General features: G+C 36.4%; 1 protein-coding gene across 1 annotated transcript in view; it reads left to right on the forward strand.

Moving 5' to 3' along the window:
* The window catches only part of SYT16 (synaptotagmin XVI), a 98,094-nt gene extending 93,608 nt beyond the window's left edge, over positions 1-4,486 (forward strand). Inside the window, exon 6 of the mRNA XM_012656135.1 lies at positions 3,170-4,486. Within this exon, the coding sequence (XP_012511589.1) occupies positions 3,170-3,483 (314 nt within the window). The 3' untranslated portion in view covers positions 3,484-4,486. The remainder of the gene's footprint in view (positions 1-3,169) is intronic.
* The last annotated feature ends 13,571 nt before the right edge of the window (positions 4,487-18,057 follow it).

Raw genomic sequence — 18,057 nt, forward strand, 5'->3', positions numbered from 1 at the left:
AGCTAAGTGGCCAAATTCTTTTCCCTTGCTCTGTGTCCCAGAGAATCTTTGTTCCTCTGACCCCCACCCTGAGGCTTAGTCTGTAGTACAATTGATAGACTATCATGCTGCAAATGCACAGGTATTTTGTGTGGGATATACAGCTAACCACTGGGTACCATGTTGTTTCTTTGGAAAAATGCCTTTTGAGTTCCAAGTGACATATTTTTATGCCATAATAAATTAGTGATTATGTACTGGCATTAATATTTTAGAACAAGTGACATCCTTTTTTAATAAGAAAGAGGTAAGTGACTAGTAAAGCAGTTGACAGGACTATGGAGGGATGACGCATTTAGCCTTTTGGTAATGGTTCTAAGTTACTGAAGAAACTGTAAAGCTTTCTGAATCATCATCAGATGATGAAATATTGCTCAGTACTATTTTATAGCTACTGTTATCAATTTCCAAAGATTAAGACAGAGCTCATTTAAATTGGATATTTACTTAGCTGGACTCTTTCTCCATCCATTCTGACTGGTGCTTATCAGAGTAAGTCTCCAAACCCCAAAAGATCACAGTCATGCTCCCCAGCTATTCCACACGAGCAGAATTTTCTGGGCACAGCCTCTGCTCTAGACATTAAGAAGTAAGCACATTGTTACTGGTGATAAAGCTTCCCTTTTGAACTAAAGCAATCAGCAACATTTCCCTTCCTTTGGTCCCTATCCTCAGACTGGATTGTTTGTAAAATTATTATTTTCCCTCTGTGTCGTACACATATAATCCAACTTCAGTGATGGCGGTTCGGTAGTAAGTGGCCTTTCTCGTAATTAGAAAATGATCTTGTGACAGGATGAAGCTCGAAATTGCTCTCTTTGTGAAATGAGCATGTCTTTGTTTGCAAGATTAACTCAATTCCCACTGCTATAACTGGCAGCAGAATTGCCCGAGCAGTTTGGTGCCTGGATTGAACTTTTCCTATAGGAATTATGTAGTTGTACAGCTGGAGAAACGCAGGTTCACTCCCCTATTGTCGGTTTTCTGACAGCCTTTTCCATTGAACAGTTTGAAGAGTGGAGAGCCCTGTTTCTGAGACAGAGAAGTGTTTTCACACCTGAAGTGTAATTTCACACCTTGTGTTTCTCAGCAGATAAGTGCATAAAATAACACATCAAACTGGAATAGAAAAAGATCAACATAGAAAGAAAACTGCACGTTGTAATTTGTTTCCTATCTTACAATGCTCTTGGAGAGAACGGTAAATGACAGAGATCTGGGTTTACGCTTTAAAAAGTTTGACTGGTCGTTAGGTGGGAAAATGAGCAGTAAACACTAATCATCTTGCTGTTTGTACTGAACAGAATGTACAGAATGATAGAATTTGGGAAACGCCTTAGAGTTTTGATTTTTTAAAGAATAGTATGCACATAGTAGTAAAAATTGTAGTTAAAAGTCAATAAATTGATAAACTAAGTGATTTTAATAAAAATATAATTGAGATAATTTTCTTTGTAATGATCCATTCAGTAATTTTATCAAAAGTAGATCATGTTGGTAAAATTTGGATGTCTTCTTTCCTTTCTATAAATGACTAAACATAACGTTAGTTATAGCATTTTAGTGTGGGGGTTATAAAATGAGGGGTTTAGTTTCATTTTACAAGTTTGAAAACTGGAGACCAAAAGAAAAAGGAAAGTTGAGCTTCCTGGTTATTCATGAACATTCATTACAAAATACTTACTGAAGGTCTACTCTACATTAAGCACAAGGCCAGCACCAGGATATAATGGTAAAAACGGCAACCCCTCTCTCTACTTCTCTTGGGGAACTGGCAATATTTGCAGACAAATAAACAGGCAGATAATCCTGGGCAGCAAGTGCTGAGATAGGCTAAAACTAGGTTTTGGTGGTGGCCCCTGGAGGGTTCTCTGACCCAGAGCTGGTGGGAGTGGGGGAAAGAGGTCAGAAAAGATTCCTGTGTATGGTGATGTCCAAATTGAACTTAACAAATAGAAGTCACATGAGGGTGGCTGTCAGTTGGCACATTAGGGCATGGAGAGCATGAATAGAAGTGAAAGGGAAAGAGAGCAGGTGGGTGGGCGGAAGGGAGGAAGTTCAATATGATGGAAACGCAGTATGTAACGGCAGCCATGGTGAGCAATGAGGCTGGACGCTAAACAGAGCCAAAGTGCAGAGACTGCACCAAGAAATCAAGCTTTTATCCAGAGACTAGTAGGAAGTACTGAAGGCTGGATTTTTGTTTATTAGTGAGAGTGACACAATCAGATCTGCACTTTGCAAAGATTGCTCTGGCAATCCACTGACTAGATCAGTGAGGAAATGTGAGGTGATACAGGTGAGAGATGCTGGTGACCTGAGCTTACGAAATACACTGAGAGTTCGGTGGCATTGGGGATGGAAAGAAATGAGTGGATTTGGGAGCTATTTAGGAAGCAGACAGAACTCCATGACTGATTGAGTGGAGCGGAGGTGAGGAAGCCAATCCTGTCGACAATGAAGCTCTGATTTCTGACTTGGATGTTTGAGTGAATAATGCTACTATTCATAGAGATGGCAACACTGGAGAAGCAGAGTTTTAGTGTTGGGGACATGTTGAGTGTGAGACGGGTGTGGGATGTCCGAGAGAAGAAATGTGGTATTCATTTGGGAGAAACGTCTAGGCCAGACCTACGGACTTGGTAGTCATCATTGAAACCGTGGAGTGGATGAGATGGTCCAGAGAATATGCAGAGAGTGAAAAGGGAAGAGATTCTCTAACTCAGGCATAAAATAGTAATATGATTATGAAAAAAAAAAACACATGGACAGCAAAATATGTATATTTATCTTGTTATGTAAATAAAATGTGAATGAAGAACTGAGCATATCCACAAACAACTGCCTGCATGCCTGTGCATGTATGTGTAACCTGTGCATGGAGAGGTTCTAATGAGCGTCAGCAATGTGCCAGATACTGAGCTGCATGAAATGTTAGGCATTCAGGGTTATGACCCTTTTTCTGAATAATTCATGTAAAATGTGTTGGCCCAGTAGCAAGAACCAGGCCTAAAGATACTAATTAGTATGTTGAACGGAGAAATTTGCAGCCCATGTGAATGTTATAACTAAACTAGCAAAACAGAGTACACTGATGTTTTCTCATCCCCTCCCCCGCTTTTTGTCTTAGATACATACGGAAAACTCTTTCTCCTCAATTCTGTGGGTCAAGAGATGTCCCGCTGCAAGACATCCATTCGACGTGGTCAGCCCAATCCTGTCTATAAGGAGACCTTTGTTTTCCAGGTGGCGCTCTTTCAGCTCTCTGACGTCACGCTGATGATTTCCATTTATAACAGGCGTACTATGAAGCGCAAAGAGATGATTGGCTGGATTGCTCTGGGCCAAAACAGCAGTGGAGAGGAGGAACAAGATCACTGGGAGGAAATGAAGGAAACCAAAGGCCAGCAGATCTGCAGATGGCACACTTTGCTGGAGTCCTAGGTTTGCCAACTGGTGTTTGTGTGCTATGTCCATGTCAGTCACCTGTGTTGCTGACTGCTGACACTAAGTCAGTGCATCCTGGCAATGTTTTCAGGTTTTCCAACAGAGATTCCACTAACCCCTAGGACATTCGGAGTGGGAGCTTTGGGTCTTTCGAAGGTTTGATTTGGATTTAAATATTGTAGTTTTAAAAACCCCACATGTAAAGCCAAGTGTACTGTATGGAAAATGTTACCAGTTAAGACCACTGATGATGAGTCAATTTGTGCTAATAGATTATTGAGTCGTGGTTCAGACTATGGGATGAAGCTTCTCCTGCTTTCTCTGTTTGCTTAAAGAGTAACCTGAGATTGCAAGGGGGGCTGTAACATTCAACCACTTAGGTGTATGAATCAGAATTTTCTTAATATGGTGCAACGAACTCCCAAATACAGAAATGAATCAGAAGCTGAGGCTCATAGAACAATGTAATTATAACCCCTAATCCCTTATTTCACATTTTTCTCTTTGTCAAAAGAAACCTATTTACCTAACAAGTAAATATTATAAACTTGCACTGATAAAATAAATTTGTATTCATTAAATACCTCTTTTATCTCACACATATTATGGTTTCTATGAGATTTGATTAGATGAATCACTTTGAAGCTAGAAAAGAATTCAGAAACTACTGTTGTAAGACAACTTGTCTACTTTTAAATATGTAAGATTTCAAACTTGTAACTTTCAAGGTTTTTATGCTTTCTCACCTAATAAATTCTTACAGAATGAGATAAAAACCAAAAAACCAATTTCAGTCATGGACTTTTATTGAGTTTTCTGAAGCTGGTGTTCTTTTGGATTATACTTTTTCTATATTCAATTATATATACTCATACATGTATTCTGAATGTACTCCTGCTTGTAAACCATGCTCTTTTTTTTAATGCAGTGTTTTCTATCATTGGAGCATAGTAAATTGCATACAATGGGTCTTTAATAAATATTGATTTGATTGATTCTTCAAAATTAACATGTTATAATACCCGTGAATGAAGAAATATTTTCAGTTTGTACAGAATGACACTAAATTTTTCCTTGAGCATTTGAAGTGCCTATAACTGTCATTTTTTGTGGCGTTTGCAGCGAAATGTATTAGTCATTATTTGCATTCTGGGCATGTGCCATTCACAACACTGGTCTTGTGTGGTTCTAAGCATGGGATTTTACTTATGACTTACTTTACACATTTATGCAGTGCATGTTTGTTTTTGTTTTTCTTAGGTCTGAGCCCCTAATTTCAATGACTTTAAATTGGCAGTAATGAAAACAAAAAGGGAAGGAATGCGTGTACATTTAACCCTGTGCCCAATGTGCAGTTCTTCTGAGCGATTGCTCAGTCACTTATTTTTAGCTTCTATGCTTCATTGTTGACTTTTTCCTGTCTGTGAGAAGAGTGATAGCTAGTGATGGCTGTATACAGTTAAAAACACATAACTCCTCCTCAGCTCTACATTTTGACAGATTGTAAGCGTAGGCTGTAACACTTGAAGAACATATTTATTCTTTACAGTGTGTAATGGTTATCCTGACAAGACCAGACTAGGGCACAGGATAACTTTACTATGATTTCAGGATTCAATCTTTCAAAGAAATGACTTTATATGGAAGAATCAGAATTTGCAAAATAAATGAGTGTCTTAATTTCTTTTCAGGTCATGAGAGTTTCATATATGCTGCTCAGTTATTAGGAATAGGTATTGAAACCCTGCTCCTTTGGGTTTTTACCCTACCTTTCTTCGGGAGACCTCAAAGTGCTTTTCCAGCATTATATCCATTAGCTGCTAAGTGGTCTTTGCAGTGTGGCTAAGTCATTGAGTAGAACTGAGTGCGATTGATTAAGTAGTGGCACAAAGAATTGGCTTTTCACATCCCCTACTCTCTTTATGCCTTGTGTTTAAAGGGAAGTAGAGCAGCCTCGTTATGCTTTCCTTTATGCAGGAACATAATAGCAGCATTCACTTTCAAATTTACATTTGAAAAAAATCTGTATATATTGTACAGACAGCCCTGTACTTTCCCCCCTCATATTTTCCTGCTCTGCATGTTGCTGCTTCCCTTGATTCATGGTGCCCAGTAATCACCTATACTTCATTTTTTGCTCCCTTGACCCAGCCAGTTTTAAGGTTTTCTGCTGGTGTAGTGAAGGTATCCTTGTGCACTTGATCTGCTTCCCAGTGGTCTACTTGTGACACAGTTTACAGGAATGTGCAGCATTTTAAGGGAAGGGATACCTGAAACACATTTTTTAAAAAATAATTTTACTATGTTGGTGCCGCTCACTGTATAGGCTGCATGTACATCTTGAATATACAGCAACATTCACCCTCAGCTGATTGTATAAACATAAAATGCTGAAGACAAGATACATTAAAATATGGGGCTGATTTTTTTTTATCCTGATTTGAAATTCTAGTTTAGTAAGATCTTTTGATTTTGTGCACTTAAACTCCCTTATTTTCTTGGCAAAGTCTAGACACAAATGCATTTAGCATGTTTTTCACTTGAGCTTTTACATCTACATTTGCTTTTCAAAAGAGTTATGAAAGATAATTAGTTGGTTCTGCAGTGAAAAAAACTGCTTTTGCCTATTTCATCTAGCTAATGATTAATACCACGCAAGGAGATTTGACATTGAAGCAGCACCAATTTTTGTTGCATGAGTAGTTCTTTCAGTGATTTTTTTCTGAAGAGCATGCTTTTTAAATAATACCATTGAAAGCAAATGATGCACTCGATTTATGGAAATCTGCTTTATGGTGTGTCTTCTTTCAGGGCATAAGTTTACACTGAATTGAGACGTACTGGTTTCACCAGTCGTGGTGGTAGCTGTTGTACTCCCTGCTCCCTTCTGACTATTGTTGAATTTTTAAATGGACCATTCACCAGGCAGCTGAACACCTGCTCTCAGTTCCCTCTCCCTCACTGGCTCCCAGTGTGATGCACAGTTGTTTTGGACTTGTTTTTGCTGATGCTGCATAACTGTTGGGCGGTGGGGGTAGGAGGGGGTGGGGTCTTGCCTTCCCTAACATAGGAAGAATTTGTAATGCCTTTGGTTGTGTTATACTTGGCATTTTACCTGCACAAAGTCTGAGAAAGGATCATCACCATGTTTGCAAGGGGTAAAGAGACTATGATATTGCATTCTTGTTCACTTTTGGCATATTAACTCTGACATCCTTCAGTGATAGTTAACTGCTTTCAGACATTGATATTCTCCATAGTGCTAGGTGCTAGTGAGCCTGATACACAGCTTCTGCCTTTTTGATGTGTAGATCTTGTAATATTTTATAAATTATAGTTACCTCTTGGTTGGTCACTGTGTATTACATCATGACTGTACTAGATGATCTTATCTGGGAACCAAAACTCTTTCTTTCCAAGTAAAGTATTATTTAAGTAGAAACTACCTTTAGGTTAAGTAAGAGTGCTTCCCGATAGACACTAAATTGATTTAATTGATGATTCAGTGTGGACATCAAACTGTGGGTTTCCCGAAAACCTGACTGTGTATTAAGAGCATAAAAGTGAGTAGGAAGAGATTATTTGTAAACGACATAAAACCAAATGGAGGCATATTCTTTACTGATAAACAGGACTAGAAAACACATGTGATATCTCCTCTTTTGAGGAAACTGTGGTTAAAGAATATTCCATTCTATTTAATTCAAGACAAAAGCAAATGATTATTCTGAAATGGCAAAAATATTTTATATTTTTATTGTCTTAAAAGTATTCATTCATTTAGGCAAAGCTATTAAAAAACAAACAATCCCCCCCAAAGTGATAGAGCATGTATTCAGAAGTAATAAATATGCTGAATACATTTAGCATCCACCAGTGTGTAGTATTAAAGAAGAGTAAACAAATAAACCAAAAGACATTTCAGATTAACTAGCTTTCATTTTTTCCAAAACTTGTAGAATTTTGGAAAATATTTAAAGGGGAAATGAAACTGGCCTAACACAATGAAGTTGGCACAACTCCATGAAGTTGACACAGACTGTGGTCTTATCTTGAGTTTGGATAGAACTCTGCCAACTGTGTGGCCTTAAGAAAATTACTTAGCCAGCCTGTGTCCCAGTTTTTCAACTGGAAAATGGAAATAATATCTACCTCATAAAATTTTTAAAAATATATCAATGAAATCACAGATGTAATGTGCCTAGCATAGAACCTGCCATATAGTTAGCATCCACTATTTCCTTCTCATGATCGTGCTTGAAAAAGAAAACATTTAAGATTTATTTCTTTTCCTAGCAAAGGTAATTATAACACTGGAGAAAAATTAAAAACAATTTTCAGATGCTTTAAAAAGGATAGGCTCAGGATGCCAGCCTGGATTTGTAAAAAGAGTAAGTCCCATCAGGACAAACTAATCAGAGATAAGCCGGGTGTGTGGAGGAAATTGAGTCTTAATAGATACCAACTAAGGTACAGCCAGTCTTTGATTTTTATCCCGAGTTTGGAGGGAATGCAAAACTTTGGTGCTTGTGGGTTCATCTTGATAAATCACACACAGGGCCTCTCCTCACCCCCACTCTACTGTTTGTACATGGACAGGGCCCCTTGGTGTCCCCAGGGCAATTTGACTATATATTTCAACTTTGATATGAAAAAGTAAAATAAATGGTGTGGCACTATGCCGACATGCTTTTAAAAATGGACAACATATTTTTTTTAACCTACATGAGATACCCATTTTATATTCTTATAGGTAAAAATTTTTAAATGGTCCAATAACATAGCTATTAAAACTTATCTAACTCTTTGACTAGAAAGTTCTATTCAGAACCATTTATTACTATTGCCCTTACGAGATCATAATGAAAGGCATTCTGTCAGTTGATACTAACTCCTTTTTTTTTTTGAGACAGAATCTCACTCTATTGCCCGGGTTAGAGTGAGTGCCGTGGCGTCAGCCTAGCTCACAGCAACCTCAAACTCCTGGGCTCAAGCGATCCTCCTGCCTCAGCCTCCTGGGTAGCTGGGACTATAGGCATGCGCCACCATGCCCGGCTAATTTTTTCTATATATTTTTAGCTGTCCAATTAATTTCTTTCTATTTTTGGTAGAGACGGGGGTCTCGCTCTTGCTCAGGCTGGTCTCGAACTCCCGAGCTCAAACGATCCACCCGCCTCGGCCTCCCAGAGAGCTAGGATTACAGGCGTGAGCCACCGCGCCTGGCCCTAACTCCTTTTTAAGATGGTTTTTAACAGTGACTTGTCGATAGAAAGCATGTTCACTTGTTCTCAAGTGATTTAGGCCTTGAGTAAAGAGGGGAGTTTCCTGAGAATTTAGGAAAACCTTTGCCAACGACGTTGGATATAGAGGAGTCAGGAACAAACCACCTCAAGTTTAGTGTAACCAAATGCCATGAACCAGTCATGTGCTATACTTGTGGTTTTAAACTTAGTGTGATTCTGGGATGGGGAACTAACTGTGAGACTGTATTCCCAATTTCACCTCATTGCCAAAGTGCTGTCTCAAGTTCTAGGTTTCTCAATTTAGGAGAAGAATCACTTAGCTTTTAGTTGGGAACAATTTAACATGTGGGGAAGTTAAAGGAGTTGGATGGGAGATGAGAAGGTGGTGGGATGATTTCTATTATAGTAACAATTATCTGGAATGTAGGGTTCTAACCAAGAGGATGGTGTGCACTTTCTCTTCTTGATCATATGGGTAGATTCAGAGCATCCACCTAAATCATGTCGGGAGAATTTAACTTAATTATAAGGAGAATTATATGAAGATTGTTTCTTATTAATTCAAAATGTATTCATTGGATTTCCTTTTGTCTAGCACTGTTCTATTTGGGATAGCAAAGAATTTAAAATCTTTTTGGAGTGTTATGGCCACACATTGAAGCAGTCAGTCATCATAAAAACAAGAATGCTTACCAATATATGGTTGTTAAATTGGTCTAACTACATGCCATAAAAAGTAGAGTTCTTTTTTATGGGTTCTTGGAAGAAGGTGAAACATATTGGCTGAACTTACTGTGGAAAGCTTCTAGGAAGCCCCAGATTTGCAGTGAGCTTTGGTTACATTAGAGGGGGACTGGCCGAGGGAGGTCATAGAATCATCATCTTTGGAAGTCTTTTAAAACAGAAAAATCGACTTGAAATGCTGGCTCTGTCCAAAGAATGGAAGGGCATCCAGGAATATAGCCTTTATAAGGTCCCTTCTAAGTCTAATATTTTGTGTGTAACCTTAAAACAGAAGCAACAATAACAACACTCCAGGCTTGTCCTCTTCCCCTTTGGACATTTTCTCACATTGATTTTTCTCTGCATCATAGAAGATTTTCTCCGAGGAGTTCCTGTTTGGGTTTTGTTTAGGTGACTTTGGGGATGCCTACAGGCTCAGAGTGAGTTTCCTCTCCTGTGGTGGTGCTTTGGCTGTTTTTGTTTCCCTTGGGTCACAAAGCAGTATCCTAGACACACAGACAATCATTACCTGTATTAATAGCCACGGTGGAACCTGTGACACAGCTTGAGGCTTTCTAGAACAAACTCACAGGCAGTCATGGAGGTCTGTGGCCATTCTTAGAATAAAACCACTGGAAATTGCTAATGGCTTTCTACTGCTCACTAATGCTGCCTTGAGGTCTCTGTGGGAATTTTCGCTTCATGCCTTTAGTGACAGAGTTACCAATTGTCCTTTGAGGATGATAAGGCTGACTTCCCATTGGTATTGCCATTTTTTTAATGCATTATTTCTATTTTTGTTTACTTCATTTTCTCTTAAAGTATCTACTTGCTGGTTTTCATTATTTTAGTTTATACAAAATTTATTCCCTCAAAAAGGCCTTCATTAAGTGTATTGTGTCCCAGACTCTGGGCTAGGGGCTGGAGAATAGCAGATGAGAAAAACAGTTTAAGTTCAGCAATTATTTTTGTTTCTAAATATTCTTTTTTAAAAAAACAAAAAAACTAGATTCTGATAAGAACTCTGGGTAAACAATAAGATATTTTATTATCCTTTAATTTTTGGCTTAATGTATTTCTGTCATGTTCTCTTTACCCCTTGAAAAGCAGAAGATTTAGGGAAGGTGGAAGTTATTACTCCATCTCTAGTTAAGAAATAAATATACTTGTTTGTCAGTCGTTGCTTCCTTTGAAAAGAAATGGATATATTTTGTATATGAGGGAAGACTTTTTTAATTGAATATTGAATGCCCTTTGCAAGGCAGTAAGTTAGACCCTCGGAAGCTATGTCTGTACAAACGAGACACAATTTTTGTAAGCTTTGTGCTTTAATAGTGGTGTTGCTACCCTTTAATTTTTGGAAGAATGAACTGGAAACAGTAGCTGCCAAATAAAGGGTGGCAGCATAAACCAAGAGCCCTACTTACCTCTCCGTTTTTGATTAAAACTTGTCTTAGTTATTAAAAACTAAACCCATTCAGGGCATCCTTATTAAATGGGTAAAGGTTGATATTTGGAGTGTCCCTACCTTGGTAGTCAGACTGAAAATTGTTTTCTAGTCTTGAAGCATTTTTGAATTATTCTGAATCTAACTCTTGATGCTTTCAATTTCATAGCAGGAGACAAACATGGGAGTTTTCCCAATGGCTTATTGCTTGTAATTCTTAGCATCATCAAAACTCATCTCAAATGTCTACTAAACATATCTCAGGCCACGCAAGTTAAATCTTTGGTGGCCTAAAAATTCTTACTGAAGACAATTTTTTAGTGTTGCCCAGTTAATCATTCATAATTAAACACATGCATTTTTTTATTTTATAAAAACCTTAATGTTTAAGAAAAGATATCAGAAGTTTGCCAGTAAAACTTCTGATTAGGTGAGGAAGAATGTACACTAAAAGAAAGATATTTTCCTGTAAGTTATTTTGTATAATATAGTCACATTCTAGGGCCACATTTCTTTCTTAAGATTGTTTCTTTGTCAAGTTCCTTGAGCAAAGTTTACTAATGTTGCCATATTTCCCTGTGGACCGTGATAATCTTTATTAATTCACAGCTCTACCAAATGATAATGCAGTCTTTTATTATGCCATTGTACTAATGCAGCCACAAATTAGATTTTATTATTATGAAATACAAAGTCCTTTTCAGAATTTAAAAATTTAATTTTATTGTAGATTTTGTTCTTTTAAATTTAGGAATAAGAAATTAGTATTTGTATACTTTATTGTGACAGAGATTTCTGTTATAATATTTGTTGGAATAAGATTTGACCTGTATTTTCAGGAAAAAGCATAAAGGTGTTTGTGATCTATTTTGTTTTTTTTTTTTTTAGAAATTAATAAATTTTATTTTTTAGAGCAGTTTTAAGTTCACAGCAAAACTGAGCAGAAAATACAGGCAGTTCCCATATACCTCGTCCCCGCTCACACACAACGTTTTCTCCCTATAAACATTCCACTCCATGGTGGGGTACATTTGTTACAACCCATGAACCTACATTGACACATCATTATTATCCAAAGTGCATAGTTGACATTAGGGTTCACTCTTGATGTTGTACATTCTATGGGTTTTGACCAATGTATCATACAGAAGATTTTCACTGCCCTAAAAATCCTCTGGGCTCTGTCTATTCACTCCTTCCTTCTCCCTAAGCCCTGGCAACCACTGTTCTTTTTACTGTACCCATAGTTTTGCCTTTTTCAAAATGTCGTATAGTTGGAATCATACAGTATGCACCCTTTTCAGGTTGGCTTTTTTCACTTAGTAATATGCGTTTCAGTTTCTTCCATGTCTTTTCATGGCTTGATAACTCATTTCTTATAAGTGCTGAATAATATTCCATTATCTAGAAATATCACAGTTTATGACCTATTCACTTTTATTTCTAGGTGCAATTGCTATGGCAAATTTTGTTAATGTGCATGCTCTCAGGAAAAGTAAATGGATAATTTCGTATGATCCATCAAATAAAATGTAGCAACTTCCAATCTGAAATCAATTTCATCTATATGATATTGGGCTTGTTTTACATTATGAAAAATATCACATATTTTCATAATTTACATTAACCTATCTAAGGATTTCCCCCCCTCCATTGGAATCTAAATAGAGAAGGTTCTGAAGGCTATCAGGATATGATCCCAAGTTTAGTGACTCTGTAGTGGTTTCTTTTGTTGAGCAATGATTTAAATATACATTGATAAAAAGTGCTAATTATGTTATTACTGATTCATGATAGAAAACCACCTTCTGTTACTCGTTTATATGACTTTATATTTACCACTGCTGCCAAGAGAAAGGAAGCTTTGTGATTGTTCTCTGTCGTAGTTAATTGTACAAATTAATTAAACATGGTATGTAAGCATCTGAATCACACAGCAGTTCTGAATTCTGAATGGAAGGATGACCCATGATAATGCAAAAGTTCAGTGAACAAGTAGATAGATGTTGGAAAGATAACACTGATAATCACACTGGGTGAATGGGGAGGCCTGACCGATAATCAATATCTGATGAACATTCTGAGATTATTTATATGTGTACTGACTGTCCTTTCGGCTTTGTATAGCAACTTTTGGAATCTGGCATTATTGCAGAGATGAAGGTGTAATTGTGCAAAGAACATTGAATTAAAATTAATGCACCAGGGCCATATATATGCCAATGTAATAGATGGGAAAACACTTCACAGAATTTTTGAAGACTTGCAGTGTTTTTGAAGACTGCAACATATTTTATTTTTATATTAAGGTCAGATCAACTCTTTATGTTGATATGTGAAAGTAATTGACACTTTTAGATCTCTGTAAATCATCAAACTATATTCATAGAGTGTCAGTAATTTGTCTGACTACACGTTACACGTGGAATGGTTTATAGCCATTCTACCTCTGAGAAGATAGAAATAAAGTATTGTGTTTTAAGTTTTTTATTCAAACATTGACCACACAACAAATTGTAAATCTATCTTTTTTGCAGGTTTTCCAACCTTTGAATTGAACACAGATCTTTCTTTAGAACAATTTAACTTTGAGTATAGGGAAGGTATTAAATTGAATAGCTTCCCCCCCCCATGTAATGGGATTTGAATACAGTACTTAGAAAAATTCTTTCCCCACCAAATAATAATACATTATTATTTTTCTTTTGAAAAAAGTCAGGTTTGTCCATCTTTCCTCCCAAGTGACTTTCCTCATCCACATGATTATTTTCTTCCTAAATACTCTTTATTATCTCCCAGAAAAAGTAAAGACTAAAAAAATCGCTTTTAAGGTACATCCAAGATTTCATAGCAATATTTTATTTGTGTTCACAGTACAAGATAAATCTGACTCTTTCTCGACTTTTTTTGTCTTCATATGGCTTCTGAAACAGTTGTTCACATTCACACATCTATGTTTCGCCATATGCATACTGTGTGCAGCTCTGTTGTTTTAAAATATTTTATTGGTTTTCCTTTGTATCTCAACTTTTGATGGGTGTCCTTGAAGAACTTTCATGAAAAAAATGTAAATGTGAATGATTCATTCATTTTGAACATATTTTACTATTTTAGGAGATTTTCAGGAGATTTTACCCTACATGGAGTACACTGTTCTTAGCAGGGTATGTGCTTTGTATTACTATTCTACTCACAGCTGGATGGTGCAGATGTATTCACACTGCAAACCTATTCTTTTCTATTCCATGTTTGTTATATGTGCTAGACTGTCCTGAGTTTTTGGTGGTTGTCAATGGTGGTCAGTAGTTTTATGAATTTCACTTTTGGAGGTAGTTTAGCATAAAATCTGGTCTTCCTCTAGAAGACTTCCTTGGCAAATTGATTGTTCAAGGACAGACTTGATAGTTTTAAGGTAGGAGCTGTTCCAAATCTCTTCCAGCGCTTCATGGGCATTTTCAGACCTAGCTGCTATCATATTTCCTCTTCTGGTGTTCCAGAAGAGAATTCCTAGGTGGTCCAGAGGTTCAAAAGAGAAAAAAAATATATATTTTCTTCTCCAAAGGGTTAAACCCTCATTTTGGAAATTTGAGAAAATCTTCAGAACATTCCACATAGGTGTGCTTGTGTTTCTCATAGTATGACTTATTAATTTGTCTCCTATTAAAAGCATGAATGTATCTCTAGCTATTATCAGAACAAACAGCTATAGAATGTAACTACCCAATTCCATTTCTAAATTTATTCTATGAGTGAATAATATGTGTATAAGGAGAAGGTTTGGAAATTTTTTAATTGTTAAAAACTAGAATATCTTTCTACCTTTTGTAATCTTCAAGTTTTCATAACAATGGTTTTAAAGTATTACTGTTCTACTGTTATGTCTTGTGTTTTAACTAGGCAAATCAGTGAAATTATTTAATGTCAATACTCTAGTGTTAGAAACACCCTTTGAAAATGTTAGAAAATATAAAATTGTTTACCTGTGACAAAGAATAAGTTCATGATTAGAAGAATTATACTGTTTTTCTTGTACAAATAATGCTTAAGGCAGATGTTCCAGTTTCACAGTGATGTTTGAAAGCATATTTTATGCAGCCTAAACACTATTTCTGTATTAGATATTTAAATGCATGAGGATAAATTCTAATTGCTTTTTGTTTAAAACAGAAACATAGAAGAAGCATTAGCCCCAGTTGGTACAAAATGTCTGCTGCAACTGAATTCATGATAGTTCATGAAAACTGAAAATCATTCCAATTTTGTAAAACTGCTGCTACTGGTTTTATCAATAAAGTTTTAGCAGATGGCTTATATGTACATGTGTGAAAATTTTTTATGTCATAAAAAGATACGGTTTTGCAGCATCAACATGCAAATTTTATGGGCCTGAATGATATTACTTATTTTAGTATATACAGAAACCATTAACTTCAAAACCATACCAACTGTAGACATACATATTAGAACTCTAAGCATTACATTTATGATCCATATAATTTATTTGGTTTCAGGGTGCTGTAGGCTTTATGGTAAACACATATACAAGTCAACATATATCGACTCAAGTGCTACTTTAAAGTATTGAATTTGAAATAAGAATGTTAGGTAAGTCACGAGCTATATAAATGTGAAGATCACTTGAATTAACTAAATTGCATCTGAAGAGGATTCTGAGAAGGCAAAATGTAGGTGTTCATGTACAAAAATGTAGATAATTCCTCATCAGAGAAGCTCTTGTCCAGAATGCTTTCCCCTCTCTATATGCCCAGTTCTAATAAGTTTACTTATTAGACTCAGATGCAGCAAGCTAGAAGTAGAGGGTGCTGGGCTGTTATAATCAGATGCCTACATAACACTAGAGACATGGCTGACAATCCCCCAAACAAAAAAGAATGTAGAAAAATATTCTATAGATGTTTCAGGGGTAATTTATTTTTACCATTTTTACATACTGTATTAATTAAAGCAATTAATGCCACCTATTGTAATAACCCTAAGTGTCAGTGGGTTAGCATGAGAAAGGTTTATTTCTCCCTAATCTGGGTTGGTTTTTTTGCCTGTGCAGCTTTCATTCTAGCAGCATCTAAGGGATTGAGGCTCCTCTTTTGACATGGCCATCTCAGGGTCCTGATGGATTCCGAAGGAATATATTGCCATGCAATTGGGGAAGGAAGGCAAAGCATGAGAATCAAATGATATGTTTTAGGGGCCAGGCATGGAGGTAGTGATCTTCGCATCTGTCTAAACTCCATTGGCCAGAACTAGTCACATGGCTCCACCTATAGGAAAGAAGCCTGGGGATTGTAGTTTATTTGTGCGTCTAGAAAATAAGTATTGGCAAGAATCTTCTAAATCAGTATGTAGCACACTTACATCTTTTTCTTCTTTTAATTATCTTATTTCCAATGCTATGGTAGTGGTAATTATTTACAGAAAGTTTGCTAACGGCTAGCTCATTTGTTGCTTAAGTTCTTCCTAACTCATGATGGCACTAGAATATTATGGGCTGATTAAAGGTTTTACTTGCTCACCCATAGTCATCTTAGATTTAGAGCATTTCAACACTGTTAAGGTGGAACTGTTGCAAATAAAACCCATTTGAGTTCACATTTCCAAAGGCACAGGAGCTAGTAAGCTAAGCAAGGTGGAGTTTTTCTATATGTATATATCCACTAGTAAGTACATACATATATGACATATTGAAAACATCAAAACAAATATAAAACAGAAGCAAAAGAAAAATAATGCAGAGAGAACAGATTTTTTCCATATATTAATCTTAGAGTACATCATCTGCAGAACCTAAAACTTGACAAATGATTGCTGTCTTCTGACATTGCTTCAAGACAGGCTTACCCATCCTCAAATGTTAAAATCATTGAGACAGCCATCTATAACTCTGGTTCTTTTGTTCTTTGGGTTTTTTTTTTTTGATCTTTTGTAATAATTTAAAAAATCTTACCTATCTTGAGTAGCATTTTATTGATGAATCAAATCACATTATATGTCTTGTAAGCTTCATAGTCTCCTTACAGTTTCCTTGGGGTATCTCCAGAAAGATTCAGAAACGTGGCTCAAGGGGAAGCTTGGGTGACATTTCAGAGTACTGATGAATTTTAATGTGCATTCCACTACATAATAAAATATCTCATTCTTTTCAGCAAACAGATAAGAAGTAGGAGACAGGATTAGCATTACATCAATGGTCATCTTAAGGAGGGACAAGATTCAGTGGTGAGAAGATTAGAATTTAGATAAATTCTAAGGTATATTTTTATAGTATTTTAATATTTAATTTTAAATCCAAAATCGTTTAGTGAAAGATTTGTTCTAATCACTTACTAGGAGAATTGCAGAATTTATAAAATTATATCTGCAGGCATAAATAGCCCAGTAAAGGTTAAAATTATATCTCTGTTCTATTTCCAGTTTTGCTACCAAGCAATTCTGTGATCTTGAGATTATCTTGACCTTTCCTTCATGTCTTCTAACATCTGTTATGTTTCTTGAGGTAGTCCCAGAGGAAGAGGAGATTTGGCAATTATTTGGTGAGTTAGATTGACAACAGAAAAGGTTTCTTCGTCTATTTAGGTAAAGTATAATACTAGAAGTACTGCCCATAATGGTCAAGTTAGCTAGCTGCTCCCAAGTAGATATATTTATTTTTTTACTCCATAAAGATACAGTATGTGATTTTGGAGGCTGCTTTTACCCGAAGTAGAGGGGAATATTTTAAGAAAAGATAAAATAGTTCATCTCAGAGGACTCACAACCACTTTGAAAGACATGGAGAAAAGACAATTAGGAAAATATATAAATGATGTTAGATTATTTCCCAATACTATTAAAACCCAGGTAATGACCTTTATAAGATGCTTTGAGAAGGAAAAAAGTTGCTTTATAAACATGATGTCTCATTAAAGGCAGAAAACTATTTTCTGTGCATTAGGCTTTCCTCCAACCTCAGTCTTCTGCTTGAATAATGAAAAAGACAGCAGCTAGTGGCTGCCTTCATGTTTTGTGTAAGTTCACCAACTGACAGCTACATAGCTAAGGTGCAAACAGGGACCTTGACAGGCACGGTGGATCCATTTACTCTCCCACGTGCTCTTGATTACCTTTGATGTACCAGGTACCGTATGCTAGACACTGGGGACA

This window comes from Propithecus coquereli, unplaced genomic scaffold (assembly GCF_000956105.1).
Source record: "Propithecus coquereli isolate 6110/MARCELLA unplaced genomic scaffold, Pcoq_1.0 Scaffold5, whole genome shotgun sequence".
Lineage (NCBI taxonomy): Eukaryota > Metazoa > Chordata > Mammalia > Primates > Indriidae > Propithecus > Propithecus coquereli.